The 17,240-nt window shown below is 35.6% G+C and overlaps 1 protein-coding gene across 1 annotated transcript in view; it reads right to left on the bottom strand.

Moving 5' to 3' along the window:
• LOC126412041 (sodium channel protein para) overlaps positions 1–17,240 on the bottom strand; it is a 903,820-nt gene that overhangs the window by 866,815 nt on the left and 19,765 nt on the right. Inside the window, exon 2 of the mRNA XM_050081417.1 lies at positions 14,353–14,388. Within this exon, the coding sequence (XP_049937374.1) occupies positions 14,353–14,388 (36 nt within the window). The remainder of the gene's footprint in view (positions 1–14,352; positions 14,389–17,240) is intronic.

Below are 17,240 nucleotides of genomic sequence, written 5' to 3' on the forward strand. Positions count from 1 at the left end.
ACTGAACATGTTCATGATAGCCCTAAACTAAACGTCTGGTGCGGGCTAATGCACGACAGGATTATTGGACTGTTCTTCTTTGCGGAGCAAACAGTGAATGGGTCAGTGTATCGGTACATGTTGGAGCAGTTTGTGTACCCTCAGATACAAGACTTGCAACCCAACATCATTCTTCAACAAGATGGATCTCCGGCGCATTGGTCAACGGCTGTTAGCAAGTTCCTGGATAGGAAATTTCCCAATAGTTGGATCAGACATGGAGGACCCATTGCCTAGTCACCATGTTCATCCGACATTACGGTGCTTGACTTCTTCATGTGGGGATTCATGAAGGACCACGTGTATGTGACCAAAGTGGCCGATATTCCTACATTGCGACATTGTATCACTAATGCGATTGCAACAATAACGGAGGAAATGTTACAAAGAACTTGGCAAGAAACTGAATTTAGACTCGATATTCTTCATGCTACAAATGGTTCACATGTAGAGGTGTATTGATGATAAATAAATAAATTCTTTGAGATGCTCTACAACATGGTGCATTTTTCATTGTCAGATGTACTGTGGTTTTTGTCCTGGGTCTTTGAAATCAGGGAGGTTTGAGTGGGACACCCTGTACTTGCAATGCATTCTCAGTTTTTATGTGGGAAGCATGAATGCTGCATTCGAGACTCCCCTGACTTTGTACATCAGCACAGTCAACTGTGGCTCCTGGATACAATAATTATGGTCAGTTTTAATGCAGTCTCCCTCTTTACATGAGTCTGACTTTCTGATTCCTGGGAACTTATCACGGACAAGTTCAACGACTGTTTCACAGAACTTTTTAGGCATTTTCTGACATCTTTTTTCTGTTCAACGAAAAATATTAAAAACAATCTGATGGTATGGTGACAGGTAACCTGTCAAGGCAAATCTATATATGGAACACTATGAGGAAAAAATACTAGAATCTGCCAACATTTAAACTCTATCCATCATAACATAAAATTTATGATGGAACTTGCAGAGGAGGACCTACTACCTTTTCTTGATATATCCGTTACAAGTAGAAATCAAACAATGGAAAATCCAGAATGGAAGACTGGCAAGTTGTGTGTGTGTGTGTGGGGGGGGAGGTCTTTGGTGGGCCTACCTGTGGTTCAGCATCTCAGCTATATGTTAGTTACAAGAATGGATGGATCCCTGGGTCACAGTGTACATAGAAAACCCACACACACTAACCTCTATCTCCATGCCTTGAGCCATTAGCATCCATCACAAAGAAATTTGTTGTTAAAGACTGTGTTCATAGTGGTCAGACACTTTCAGACAAGGAGCACCTCACTAAAGAATTACAACACCTATGAATAGTGTTTTGAAGGAACAGATACTCAGAGCAGCAAACTAAACAGGCAATGTAGTCAAAATCAAGAGCACCTGAGAAAGAAGTTAAGACTGAGACCAAGGAAGAGAAGCCAAAAATCGCCATTCTACCTTATGCTAGCCCAGTATCCAAAAAGGTCAGTAAACTCCAAAGGAAGCATGGCATTCAGTGTATTTTGCTGCCTTCAACTAAGATAAAATATATTCTTTGTAAGGTTAAATATAACCTAGGTCTCCGAAAGCTGAGTGTATATTGCTTTCCATGTGAATGTGGTATGTCTTACATGCTCAGACTATCACAACAATCAAGTGGAGATGCAACAAACATCACTGACACACCAGACAAACAACCGTGCAAATTGGCAGTCACTGAGACTGCCTTGAATATGAACATGAAATGAAATACGATGAGACTAGTGTTATGATGCAAACATGAAGTTTCTGGACCCAATGATTAAGTAGTCTACTGAAGGAGAGATGTCAGAAAACTTAATAAACAGGACACAAGTTTCAATTTAAAAACAGCTTGGGGTCTGCCACAGAATTTATTAAAATCTCAATGGCCATCACTTGCAACAGAGTTGGAAAATGCTGAGAGAATCTGTGTTCCACAGAATACCATTGTGGGCTTTGAGAAACAAAGTAGCATTAAAGGGCATAGTGGGAATCAGGAATTGAAATTGGCTGTAAACAGCTGCGAATTGTTCACAGTTTGGTTGGAGACCAGGCAGGAAGTACACTTAACAGTAAAACTGCAGTGCCTCAAGAAGAAATCTGTTGTGCAGAGAATGGAAACAATAACTCACCAGAACATCCAGAAGCATGCTATTAACCAATCTCGTAAAAAAGAGAGAGAGAGAGAGATCACATATTTTCAGTTATGCAAATAGTGTCTATCTCTTGGTTTTGTTTCCACTGACTGTTTCTTGAGACTTTCTACAGGGAATGTGTCCAGAAATTATGTATAAATGGAAAATACGAAACACAGCCTTTATGACTATTGTTACATTACTGTAGCACTTCAAAGTGAGTATGCTGCCATCAATTACCTCATGGCCCAAGCTCACATGTTTCATCCATTTTGGATCATTAGTAAGAATATATCTACAATTCTCGTTTTCAAACCACACGTGATTTACCTGTTGTTTGCAGTAAGTACAAAAACAGACATTCCCACAATAAAGTTGTGTTAACATCCATACTATTATCAGATTTTTATGAGCATTTAGTTTTCGAACAATATATGTGTGCCGTTGAATATGTTAAAGTAATTTTTATGTGATGCAGTATCCTTTTCATTCACATGAAGCAATGCATTGTGCTTATTATTTCCACACTATCTTCAGCTGACTTCATATTTATTATATTGTGCTATTCCAGCCACTAAAAGTTTTGTGACATCTGTTGTAAAAAGATATCTTGTAGTGCTATTTATAATGTAGGAAAAGACAGGTGGCTACTTACTGTAAAGAAGACATATTAAGTTGCAGACAGGCACAAGTAAAACACACATGAGCAAACTCACCTCATGCACACATGACTACCAACTCCAACATCTTGGGCTGGAATGCTAGAGTTGACAACCATATGTGAATGAGGTGTGTTTGCTTTTGTGTATGAATGGTGTGTGTTTCTCTTTTGCTGCTAAAGGTTCTAGCCGAAAACATTATGCAAGTGTCTTTTAATTGTGCCTGTCTGCAACTAAACATGTCTTCTTTACGTATGTAGCAATCTGTCTCTTCTCACGTTGTTGATATTCCTATCTGGAGTTTCCATTGTTTTATCTTGTAGTGCCATCTTTTTTGTACTCACAGTTATTAAATCTCTGTAATTTAAAGCATGTGACCCATAGGAAGTAGACTTAGTAAGAATTCCTGAATACAAACATATGAAACGAAATATAGGCATCTATTTCAAATGTTGCAGGTATTAGACTATGACCCTTTTCTGTCATGTACTAAGCTTTCTATAAATGACATCATGTGTACCATTATGAAGTTTGTGCTCTGTTCCCTTGCTTGCAGAAAATAATGAATTAAAAAGGCCCACATTTATTACACAAGAAAACAGTTTCACTTTCTTCCCAAACATGTTTCACCACACCTGTGGCATCTTCGGTTGGTTTCTCCTGTATTCTGAAAGATATACATACGAAATTTTAAATAGGTTAGATTTGTTGTTGTTGTTTGGATTACACATGTCAGCTGGGCATTGTCCTTCTTTTTTTCTTTCTTTATTTTTTCTTCATTGTGTGTGTCCTATCAAACGAAATCAGACACAAGTTTTCATTAATACTCCACGTCATCTACAACATGTGGCTTTTAAGATAACACCTATGTTAAATTTTTGTCTAGAAATACAACCTCAAAACAAAATATTCCAGTAAAATGCTAGCAATCTGTGTCACTTGGCTCAGTCATGAGCTTATACTTCTAGGTCAAATTTCAATACAGACATTGCCTTGATATCCCTATGTTGCAAATGAGTGCCATTTTAATATAAACTTGTAGCTGATATCATTTGACACCCCAGGGTAGATTATGTCCAACTGACATATATAATTTAAACAACAACAAAAAATTTTGGTGCCAACATATTCCTAAATTCACTTAAAATTTGCATGTACCTCTTTCAGAATAAAAGAAAAATCCACTGAAGATATCATTAACTGTGGTAAATATGTTTGGGGGATGAAACAAACTATGTACTTGCAATGAGGAGGACCCTTTTAGTTCATCAACTTCATGCGACATTTGTAAAAGATGTTTGAACCTGAAGTTACTTTACATTTCAGATAACGTGGCATTCAGTTTTTGACACCACTTTTATTCTGATGTGAGGGACTACTAAAGATTTTAACAGCATTCTTGTAGTGTCTTCTGAAGTTGAAATGAGTAGTGAATAACAAAATGGACATGCAACAGTATTGTTGAGCCATACAATAAACAAAGAGAACTGAAGAATCGAGTTGAAAACTATGCTTATAAAACATGAGCAGCCAAATGACTCTAAAACTTCAGAAAACAGAAAATACATTCAAGTAAGTGGGAACTGTGATGTATGTGTATACCTTCTAGAATATTGAAGTTATATTACTCCAGACTGAATTTATTAAACCCAAAAAAAGATTTAACTGCTTGAGCAGAAAGTTAACTATTAGGTTACCCAAACAATGGAAAATCCTGGATAGAATGTAACAAAGTGTGACTGCAGTCATGTGTGTGAGTTGCGTTTTGCATGAGTGTTTGTGTGTGCGTATGTGTGTCTAGTGTTGACGAAGTCCTTAATGGCTGAAAGCTTTAATTGTGAGAATTATTTTGTTGTGCCTATCTGCTACTCAGCGCCTCCGCTATATGGTCAGTTGCCACTGGTTTATTATATTTCCTGTCAAGGAACCATCAAAAATACATTTTCTGCAGAAGAATCCAATAATATATTATCCACAAACATTGCCAAGTTACAAAATAGTTTAAATGAGGAATCATGGGAATCAGTAGTTACAACCATCGGGTCAACAATAAATGGAACATATTCTCAGAAGTTCTGAATGGACACATAAATAGTATGATCCCGTTTAAAATATGAGTAATTATACAAATCGAACATGAAAATCAAAACATGTGCCATTAGATGTTAAAAGAAAGATCCAAAAGAAACTGGAAAACATGTAGGAAATTTTGGAAACTTGTGGTAAGGGCTTATGGGACCAAACTGCTGAAGTCATTGGTCCCAAAACATGTAGGCCTAAAGCTTTCACAGAGTGAGTAACTCCAAGCTATATATATTTAGAACTATGGAAGCAGTACAAACATCAGTTCTGCAAAGAAGTCAGGAGATTAAAAGAATTAGCCAACAGATATGAAGCTTAGATAATGTTTCAAAGTCTTGCTGGTCAATCGTAAACAAAATCAGAAACATTACAACAGAAACTAAAATTAATAATATTTCCTAGATTAATACAAAATGGTTTCATCAAAAGTTGACACTGGGAATTAATTTCATAACTCTTCATAATTCTGAGTCATGTGATTACAAACTTACTGGAAATAATACACAACACATCTTATCTTCGAAAATGATGTAATTTTTTTTTCTTTTCTTTCCCCCCCTCCCTCCCCCCCCCCCCCTCCCCCACCCCCAGAGATGCATTTGACCCCAATTTATTTTTATGAGTGACAATGTGTGACTACATCGAACAGCGCAGGTGGAGGAGCATAGAGACTGGTCCGACAATGAGTGAGATTGTATGCTCTGCTCAGATGAGAGCTGGATTCAGTCTGAGTGGTGATTCTGAACTAACATAATTTTTTCCATTAAATCCAGAAAAGTTGTGAAATAACCAAATAATGAAAACAATTTGTGTTCATACTTTCAAAAAAGGAAGGAGGTACAAAGGGCTACTCCAGCTACTGTTAAGATATTACATGAAAGTACCAGACTTATTATATATTTCAAAAGGAAAATTCATTTGAGAAAGTTATAAAATTACAGAGAGGTGAAATTCCAACACTCCCAACAGACACAAATAAGTCCAGAAAAATATCCGGTTTTCAGAATTACTGGTTCCTTCCTCATCGGAGAAAGTGGACAGTTGTGGAAGGTTAGAAAGGCGAGGCAAGTCACTGAGAGTCAGGATGAGATGATGCCTATATTGTGAGAGTGGGTGAGACAAAGATAAAAGGGTTTGTGTCAAACAAAGTTGGAAGCGAAAGACAGTTCACTAGTAACCTCTGAGCCTGTTTCAGTCCAGTCCATAAGTGATAGAATAAATGAGTGAAGAGCAAAAATGGATTACAGTGAGAAATAAGGAGGGAAATGAACAGTGCAATTAAGAATAGTGCAATTAAAACAATGAAGAAAGCAGAAAGAAAACAAGGAAAAAATCCAAGGAGAGTGAGTGAAACAGTGTATGCATTGTCAGTAGTGCATTTTTTCCTTCTGAAGGTAAGTAATAGCCAGTGATTCTGCATTCTTGAAATTTTAATATTAAGTATTTCAATGTTTTTTGAAGACTGCAGCTGATAGACAGGCACCAGAACGTATGACTGAGTTCTGGAAAAAGAGACACACTAGAGATCATAAAAGACCTTTGCTATGTAATGGAGAATGTCAAATGCACTCAAAAAGGAAGTCTTTGTTTTTTCATAACACTCAAGGTGTACAAAGCAGTTATTACAAGACAGGATTATTTACGAAAATGTACACTGGAAATGATTATATAAGCTACAGTTTCCTAATAACTGAATAGGAACATAAAATTTTAAAATGTGAAATCCGAGGTTTACTTGAGTATCATGCAGACAACAAGGACAATACATGTAAAAAACATGACAGCTAAGATGTAGGTTATATAAGGACAACACAGTTTTCAAAAACTGTACAGTTAGAACATTGGTGATACACCTTGACCCGTTTAGGAAAAAAAGCTGTAGGACTACACTAAGACTGAGTCTAAAATTCTGGATTTCTAATCTAACACCAATCACACAAACACCAAGGCACATAGAGAAAGTAAGTACACATTTAAATATACTTTTTGATACGAGATAAGGCAACTGTATATCAGACCTCAGTACTGATTGTCTACGACTAGTAAAAAAAAAAAGTTGCTATTGATTCATTCTTATTGGATGTCTACTATGGATTTCAGTATGTGAGCCCATCATATAATAATTCCAGATTTAGTACTTCCAAAGAGGTCAAATAAACTGATTTTTAAATTCTTTATCCTTTTGTGTGTTTCATTTGTGCTCTTTCCTTTAAACTGCAAAATTAATTCTCATGCCTTCATCTCAATCTAGGATTCCATTGATAATAGGGCCATTAGTGCTGGAGTTTCAACAAGCAACCAAATTCTCTAAACCTAGCTGAAGGAACCACTCTGTCATTTGGCTGAGTTATTTATGGAATCTATATAAAACTTACATCATTGTTATCATATAGCTCCTGTGGAGGCTTATTATGTAAAACAGATGTGGTTCATTTACAGTCTTTGTATCTCTAGGATTAAAAAAAAATGAAACAGTTATTTACTATCTCATAAAATGTTTACTACACTTTGCTTTCCAAAGTGTCATAGAGGGGCACTGAGTAGCACGAAGTTGTATCCCCAAGTTCTCATGAAACAATATACCTTCCAAAAATTGCATGAGGCTTTGGTCTGCAATGTGGCAGTACTGGTAGTCAGTACTTATAATACAGCTAATCTCCTATAAAAATAATTGTACCTCAAATGCCTTTATGAATACAAAGTAAAGGTTTCTATACCCCTCTTTATTTGTATTTTGCATGAAAAATAAAACTTTTACTTCAGTTTTAAAGAGGTGTACCTACACCTACTTCAAATCATAACAGAAAGACTAGAACTTTAAACAGCTCTGTTTACATTTTCAAAATCTTGTTACATCACAAAGGATCAAACATCCTTGCATTCTACAAGGCTGCAAGGAAACATGGAGTCTCTTTCTACACCACAATTATTTAACACTGGTAAACTGTGCTGTTATTAAGATTTCTTACTCACTGTGAGTATGATTATAAATTAATGTGTAAAAATAAATTATAAAAATGGGAATTTTCTTGTTTCTAAATATTTTCTTGCATCTGTTATCTGTTAGCATTTTTCTTATAGAATAATTAACAAAATTGTATTTAAAGCATTAACTGTACAGAAATTCTATACTACAAAGCTAATCATAACGCAATTTCAACAGAATACCTTAGGCAGTAAAATTACCAAACAAATATTCTGTTGAATCCTGAAACACACTTGCTATGCATTTGCTTTCCTAATTTTTCAGTGCATAATAAGTGTATTAAACTAAATTATCTAAAAGCTGAAGTGTGTTTCAAAAGTAGTTGGCTAACTTATTGCACTTAAAACTTTTTGAGAAGCAGTTCATAAATGTTAGTATCAGGCCATTCCCCAATAATCTATTGTGTGAGCTTGCCGTTTCAAAATTTGCTCCTATATACTAAAGTATAAATTTGCTATTTCTAAAAGCAGTGAATAAAGACATGCACTCATGATCTGAACTGTTGACGCCAATGCGCTGTTGGCAGTTTACACACTGGGTAATGAATGAATGAATGAATGAGAACATGATGATGGTACAATTCGCTAACATATTTATGATTTTTTATTTGACGTCACCAGTAGAACAACTAAATATTAGGGGTATAACAAAATGTGACATTTACTGTAGTTCATAATATATAAGCCTGCTATTGATAAGAACAGGGCATAACTCTTTATAAAATTACATAACAAAACTGTAAAACAGTGTTACATGTTATTATCATATCTAGAGAGCACAATTATACAAGTGGACTTCGAAAGTTCTCGATGGTGCTTTAAAAAATATTAATAATAATAATATTCCAGTTGCTACTCAGTACCTGACCTTAATAATCAAATACAAACATGAATTAAACTTTTGTTGTCACAGTAAAAGAGTCTTTAGCATCTCATCCTGTATACAAATATAAAAGTATTAAATACGAGTAACAGCACACAAAAATTGCAATAGTCAGTGAAAATGTGAAAGACTGCCATAGTTTGGATGGTTTCATTCATGCTAAGCACACATAGGTAAAGTGTTTCTAATATTTTTAGCAGCATGTCAGGCCACTGGCACACAGTGATGAGGGAAATCCCACATTTTGACCTCCCCACGGCAGCAAACTGACAGCGATCTTCCATCAGTACATTCACCAAGAAATCATACATTATATCAATACGCGTTCTTTCGACTGTAACAACCCTGCAAGATTGGTTTCCACATCCACTAAGCTGCCCACATGAAAAAAATTATTCCAGCTTGGTAGTGCTGCATGTGCTGTATCGAGTAGTGTCACGGGAGAAAGGAATGTTTGCATACATGACCGATCAAAGCCAACTGGCTTGGACAATGCCTGGTGGTCAACATCAATTGGCCTGTACAGTGCTTAGAGTTGAGGGATGAATGAGACAGGGGATGGATCACAGTCTTGTTGTTTGTGGAATGGGTTTCATCTTTCTAATAGAAATAGTTCAGTAGATGATTTCAAATACAACTTGATCATTTTCTTGCTGTTTATCAATGAACAATATTTTGTACTGAGTGTCATATACATCTACATTAAATAGTGCTTGTTTCACAGCATGGTCTGAAGGAGAATTATCTCACAACATAAATCAAACTGATAACGAGTAAGACTGTTCAGATATGAACTACTGATTTCAGCATGACTGGACATCAGTGGGATTTCAGATTTCTACAAAAATCACACTAAAGTGGCTACCTCTGAGTCAAGCACCAATGCAAACAACTGTGCATTAGTAACTGCAACTAGATCATAGCGCTCAATGAGATAGAGCTTTTACTAACTTTGACTTCACTTTCCTAAGGATTTCTGGGCCCTTCTGATCACATATCTTGTTTTAATTCTCTCTCATAATGTTTTGCATCTTGTCTCAAAACACTGGCTTAATATTACTTACAAAAAAACCAAGAATTTTCTGGCAGTTTGTCTCTGGCAGCATTCTTCTTACAATTCTTCAAAAATAACAAACATATTGTGAACAACTGGTGAAATAACATAGTTACATGCAATATGGAAAGAAACCTTCATAATCTAGACTGTGGAAACTTTTCTGGATTGTAAAAACTTTTACAAAAATAAACAATTATATTCAGCTGCTGAAACTGAAAGACCAATTTAATTAAGAAGTGTACAATGTGCAACTCAGATTTTATACTACTACTTGTTAATTTGAAATACAGACACAGAAGAAATCCGTTACAGACAAAAGTGCTCTCCTGAATAATGATATGGAGGGTTTCATTGACACGGTGCTGCTTTAAGAGACCAGTAACTGTAAATCGCCTTTCTACACAAAGACCCTTTTACAGGCCACAAACAGTATCTCAAGAAACAGATCAGTGTAGGGTACTCATGATATTCAATTAACAAGTTTGATTAAAACAGGTATGAACTGAAAGAAAAAACACTGAAGTCAATACTTTATCACAGAAATAAACATACATTCACAAGTACAGTTAGAAAACAAATAATTACATTATAAAAACAAATAATTTGGTCATGGATAGACTCAGGATTATCAGTTAAGTTGTCCAGCACATGAAAATATAAAATATTAAATATACATATGTGGAAAGAAACGTGATCAGGATTTAACATTTTGTTGATACAGCAATCATGAGAAATGGAGTGTCCTTGTCAAAGGAACAATCTGGGACTTACTCCACTTAGAGAAAGCACAGAAAAGTAAACATGGATGGGAAAAATGGAATGTAGGCCTACTTCTCACAGATGCAAGGCCAGTATATTTACTGCGCCACCCACTTAGTAACAGACATATGATGTCACACCCATAACCAACAATTATTGTAACTTGTCCTAAATAGCTGTTAGCATCAAATGAGGTGTTGAAATTAAGGACTAATCCATCAAGGGAGAAAAAGAAACATAGAAGACATAAAATATACGGGGCGGGATAAAGCACACAAAGCAGATGAAGTCTTGAGTCAACGAAGCTCTTTATGTGATTCATGGATGATGGTGCAAATAACTGAATTTTTCACACCTTAAGTAATTTGTGTGTCAATGAATCTTCTGTTCACGCATGGGACTCACACACTGACATATGGAGTGAAAGTGCTGTATGTTTGTGAACATTCTACTTCTACCAAGCAAGATGGCACAGTGGTTAAAAGGACAATGGTTTAATTACTCATCCAGTCATCCAGATTTAGGTTTCCCATGCACTCCACGCAAATGCCAGAATTGTTCCTTTGAAAAGAGCACAGCCAACTTCCTTCCCCATCCTTTCATAAGCAGAGTTCGAGCTTCATCTCTAATGACCATGCTGTTGACAGGAGATTAAATTGTACTCTTCCTGCCTCCATTTTATTCTAGACAAACCTTTCAATTACCACAAGTGAACTGAACATATCACAAAAATAGCCAGCAATGATAAGCTATGGAGCATGGACAGTAACTAAGAAAAAAATTAAATGATCATGTGGAATTGTTGGCCGAGAGGCCCCATTCTGGGAAGTTCGACCACTGGGTTGCAAGTATTATTTCAGGTGATACCACAATGGGCATCTTGCGCTTCAGTGATGATGAGATAACGAGGACAACACAACACCCAGTCCACGAATGGAGAAAATCTCCAGCCCGGCTGGGAATTAAACCCGGTAAACCCGGGCCCACTACATCGTAGGCAAACATGTTACCACTCATCTAAGCAGGTGGACAGTAACTAAGAAACAAGATAACCACAGCTGTTGATGAAGTCACAATATACTGATTTAGTTAACAATGAATGAAGATTGCAAGAGGATCAACATACGTATTTATAGCACTGAAAGCTGTCACCGCTGATTTGACTCTCAATGAATATGTGCTCTGCCTATTTACATTCTCATCTTTAATTTCTTTTTATATTTCTCCTTCTTACACTACTTATATTTTGCATATCTTAATTTTTTAATACTTTAATTTCCACTACTCTTGCTAAAATTACAGCAAACTAACATTACAATTCTAATGTATAAAAGAAAGTGAGGAAACAGTTAACACTCTGGACTGGCATTTAGGAGGAAAGGGTTCAATTCCCAATCTGGCTATTCCGATTCAGGTTGTCTGCAATTTCCAAAAACCACTTACGAGAAATGCAAGAGCAGTTCCTTTGGATAGGACACAGACAATTTCCTTCAGCTTCCTCTTGAAATATAAGCTTGTTCTCCATCTCTAATGATTTTGTCAACCAAGTTGAACAGTCATTTTCCTTCTGCACTTTTCCAATGTTCAGAGATAAGTAGGCTATTGGTGAATACATTTAAAACTAGGCTACTGCACTAGACTGATTTGTGTCCTGGCATCATTTTCAGATAAGCCTACATTTTTTTGCTTGTGTCCAACATGTTACTACTCCTATTCATTTTCCCTCTCTCACTTATCAAACACAAACTTTGGTTTGTATACGTGTAAATTCGTAACAGCGCTCTTCCAGACATATCTTTTAAGGATAGCCCTTTCTATATCACTTTACAATTTTAATTGGACTATGAAACACTAGATTAGAGAAACACTGAACAGGATAGGTTAAGCAACACTCATTTTAAACAAGAAGCATTGTATGGAAAACAGAACATTTTGTAAGTGATCTCTGGAAATGTTTATATATAATTTAAACAGCCTGTTTCTTTCTTCACTTTCACTTTTTCTGTTTCCAAAGTAAAACAAGGATGAATACAGCTCCAAATATTTTTGTTACATTATATCCTCAGTTACTCAAAATGGACTGGTCCATTAACAAGCTAAACACAATGATCAATCCAAAATTCATTCCCATCTTCATAAAGTACAGAAATGCTGATCTCATTTTCCCAACTATATATTTACTCACAGTAACACAGAATAACACGGAAACAAAGAACTCTACAGACTGTTAAAGATATATGACGGCAGGATCATCAAATTCTTCAATGGTTCGCATTTTACTACTAGCACTATACAGGTGACACACAACATTGCACTTCTAGTCCGATGGTAACTGTCAAGCAAATTAAAAAGGGAATAAGTCAATAGACATAAGGCAGTTTTACACGTAAAAATGTAATGGCTTAGGAGTCAAATTTCACTATTTTCCTTTACTCCTTGGAAAGGAAGAACTTTGGATTCCAGAAAACGGACAGTTGGTTACCTGCTAATGTCAGCCATCAAAGTTTTTGGATGAATATGGTACACTGATTCCCAAATTTGTTGAAACTTGTAACACTGCTATATTATGGTACCAGAGAAATGAAGCAAATGTAGATAAACAGAAAGTAACAGCTCATATAAAACAAAATATTCAATCATAAGGGTCAAGTGAAAACTGGGATATGCTTTGACGATTCACTAAAAATACCTATGGTGGCTTGTGTATCTTACCAAATGTACCTGTAGATTTCCAATGAACACACTGTATGAATTATTATATGTACAAAACAAATGAAATCACAAAAAAAATTTTCACATGTTTTAATAAATCTCTAGTCAAATGCATAGTTGAAGAAAGACGTATTTTTTGAAATTGTTACAAATGTAAAAGATAATTTGCTAGTCACTGTAAGTTTTTTAGTACTGGTAACAGAACAAATTCATAATCTGAGGCAATATTTGTGATTTCACTAGCTTAACTTATTCAATAAAGATTCTGCATCCTTTGCATGAATAGTGTGACATGTATGAATGGATTTACGATGCGTAAAAGTACAAGATAACAGCATGTTCAAGTGAGCTAGCAAATATTCTAAAAAACAAGAAGTGTGTGGGTGGCCAATGCTCACATTTTTTCACAACACTGTGACCATAAACTAGTGTAAACTGCCAATATATGAACTGGAAATGGAATGTCACAATTTTGACAGTGAACTGTGAATAAAAAGTTGCAATGCAGTTAAAACAGTTAGATTTGTGACACAGGAAAGCAAGTAAAAGAAGCCAAGTATTTACAAAACAGAACAGAACTAGGCATGCATTTAAGTATCAAGCACATGTCAGACATTAGTTGATTGGCTTTGTAATCAAGGAAGAAACTAATGAGGCAATTATAACAGATGACACTCATACATAGACTGGAAAACAAATTACTGTATTTACAGGATTTGCAGCCACAGATTGTAGTTATATAATGTGTGGTTTCCCTATTATAAAAGATGAGCCCCACTCCATATTGCACACACTAACAAAACAAAAGGCACCAGTTTGGAGATTATCCAAAGACACTTTTCTGTTTTGAAAAATAGCTAAACAGTTTAAATAACATACATTATGATGTGAACTGATTATTTTCTGTTAAACAGTGTCATCTATTACAGACAAAAAGCTAAGCATTAAGCCGTTATGCAACAAGCAGGTGAACAGCTAATATTATTTCACTCGTTTGCACATGACAAGTAGTGGGGTTTTACTTTAACAAAATCTTACTTCTTTTTTCTTTTTCCTCCGTCCAAAATCCCCCTGCAATAATGAGAATTGGAAGGTCTCACAATCTGACAACACACATTTATTTTGTACAAAAAAGAGAGAGAGTGAGAGGTACAAAATAACAGGTATAACAAACAGTCAGCACACTGCAGTTAATATAACAACACCAATAAAAACAAAACACTTGAGAAACAACTTACATAATACTAGCAACATTGACAACAACAGAAAAGTCAAGGCAGAAAGGTAAAATACAACAATTTACAACATTAACTACAGCTGTCAGACAGTCATTCAATAAGACAAAGAATGAGTTATACAGATACACAGAGAAGGAGAGTGGGGCATAAGAAATGTCAGAAATTCTACATACATACAACTTTACAGGGTAGAAGAATTGGATGCATTATAGTTTTCCAGTTCATTTCTCCATTGTACTATGGCAGTGTATCATGCAATTGTTACCTTCTGTGTTTTCATAAAAAAAACACAAAAAAAACTGAGTGTTAACACAGAACAACACACAGAGAGTGTACTTCTATACATCGGTAGGTGAAGAACTAATTTTGCTGTGGTGCATTTTTACAATTTTCCGCAACACACCTTTTGACTTTTACGTGTTTTTGTATATTTACTTCCTTCTTTCCACTGTCCTCATTCTTGGCTCCCATCTCCAAAATGAAATATTGATTAGTAATATTGTAAACATTTTCCTGACAAAGTGTTGAACTTCATTCACAAATAGTTTGATCAAATCTAAACACCAAAGGGTAAAGTAAATAATTACTGTTACTGAGCTGTACTCTATCAGCATACATAAAAAGCCAATACTTACAAACTACAGAAACTGGGATGAAGATAAATGATCTCCAGTAAAATAAAACAAAGATATAACTAGAATTTACACAACCAATGCTGTCTTCATTACAGTAAAAAAGAAAAATTATAACACGGCTGACACCAGAGACCAATAACATGGAATAAACAAGAAAACTATTGGAATTCTGACTACACTGTGTCATCAAACATACATAATAGTCATAAGGTCATTCCACATCAACCATCTCCAAATCTAATGAAATTTGGCATGGAGGTTCTATACGGTCTTTGGTGGCTACACACCAAACTTCAGCTTGGTATCTTCAGTGGTTGAATTCTTAGGGGATTTTAAAGATAGGCTACTCACCTCCCCATTATGTACAAAGGTGCAAATGTGCCAACTTTGCTAGGCTTTTTTAAAAGTTCTAGCAAACATCTAGTCATTTGCTTTGATATACAGAATTGCTGAATTACACCAAGGCAAAAATTAGGGATTTAGCCTTACCTAAATATACATACAAGCCTCTAAAGTGGCCAAAAAATTTATCGCACCATTGTAAGAGCCATGGTTTGACCGACCACTGCTACTTTTCATGTGAACCAATCACACTGAAACTTTACAAGGTTATTTATATCTATGATGTCTATATATCAACCAAATTTAATTAACACTGGATGCCCAGATGAAAAGATATGCATCTGCAAAGTTGGCCAAACTTTTCTACTTGCAAATTTTTTGATATTTTTGAGGGGTAATATCTCAACTGTGTCTTCTTCAATCCTCTTTTCCTTTCTACAGCTGGAAAAAGCATGCTTTAAACTTTCAAAGAAATATTGTTTAATTTCTGGAGCTTTCAGTCTGACGAGTAAGCATATGTTTCAAAAGTTATTGTTTTAGCACTTCAAGAAGATTGAAAAGTCAAATATTTTGCTCATTAAGTTCCATAATTAATTATTTTTATTTGAGGGTATAAGTCAGTTTCAAATATTAATTTATCACATGACAAAAAAACAAGTATAGTACAAAACACAGCAAATTTGCAGAACAAAAATACTGAACAGTCAGTTCCATTTTTGGTCAAGCTCTTTTACAATTTTGTCAATGACAGATTGTGGATAGGTAACTGTATATTGTCTTCTTGGTGATGATGATGATGGGGCTTCTAAAGTCATGAAGATATGTTGCTCAGGAATCCAACAGGTATCTTTTTAGACAGCCAGTGGAAGGAATGGGCATGACCACGTGGGTGCATAAAACTGATGAGGATGTCTTGTTGTTCATGTGAAACTTCACACGTTTCCAATCCACCAAAAATTGCCATCACAAGTAACACACTGTCCTGGTTGTATACTTGGAATTGAGACTGCTGGAATTCCTTCATCTGCTTTGAAGGTGTCAACTATGAATACTGTGGCATCATTGGAAACTCTGCTTACTCTGTGCTGATTATAATTAATTGATTTTCGCTTGTTCCAGATACTGTATGTCCCATGATAAAACTTGTTTCTTGATCTGGGTTGATTTTTTCCAATTTCTTCTTTCGGTACATACAAAAGCTTTACGCCTGGAGGTTCACAGAATTTGGATAAATCATACAGAGTCAATATGTGGTTATCAAAGGCCCTCTGCACACTAGCACAGGCTGCAAGTCCTTTTGGGGCAATTAGTCCCTTATGCTCTCCCTGAAATTCTCTACAACCTCTGGTTCTTTCAGTTTATCCAGGTCGCATCTCCTTAGATTCCCACCTTTTTGCAGTTTCTTCAGTTTCAATCTGCAGTTCATAACCAATAGATTGTGGTCAGAATCCACATCTGCCCCTGGAAATGTCTTACAATTTAAAACCTGGTTCCTAAATCTCTGTCTTACCATTATATAATCTATCTGATACCTTTTAGTATCTCCAGGATTCTTCCAGGTATACAACCTTCTTTTATGATTCTTGAACCACGTGTTAGCCATGATTAAGTTATGCTCTGTGCAAAATTCTACAAGGCGGATTCCTCTTTCATTTCTTCCCCCCAATCCATATTCACCTACTATGTTTCCTTCTCTCCCTTTTCCTAGTGA

Source organism: Schistocerca serialis, chromosome 7, assembly GCF_023864345.2.
Source record: "Schistocerca serialis cubense isolate TAMUIC-IGC-003099 chromosome 7, iqSchSeri2.2, whole genome shotgun sequence".
Lineage (NCBI taxonomy): Eukaryota > Metazoa > Arthropoda > Insecta > Orthoptera > Acrididae > Schistocerca > Schistocerca serialis.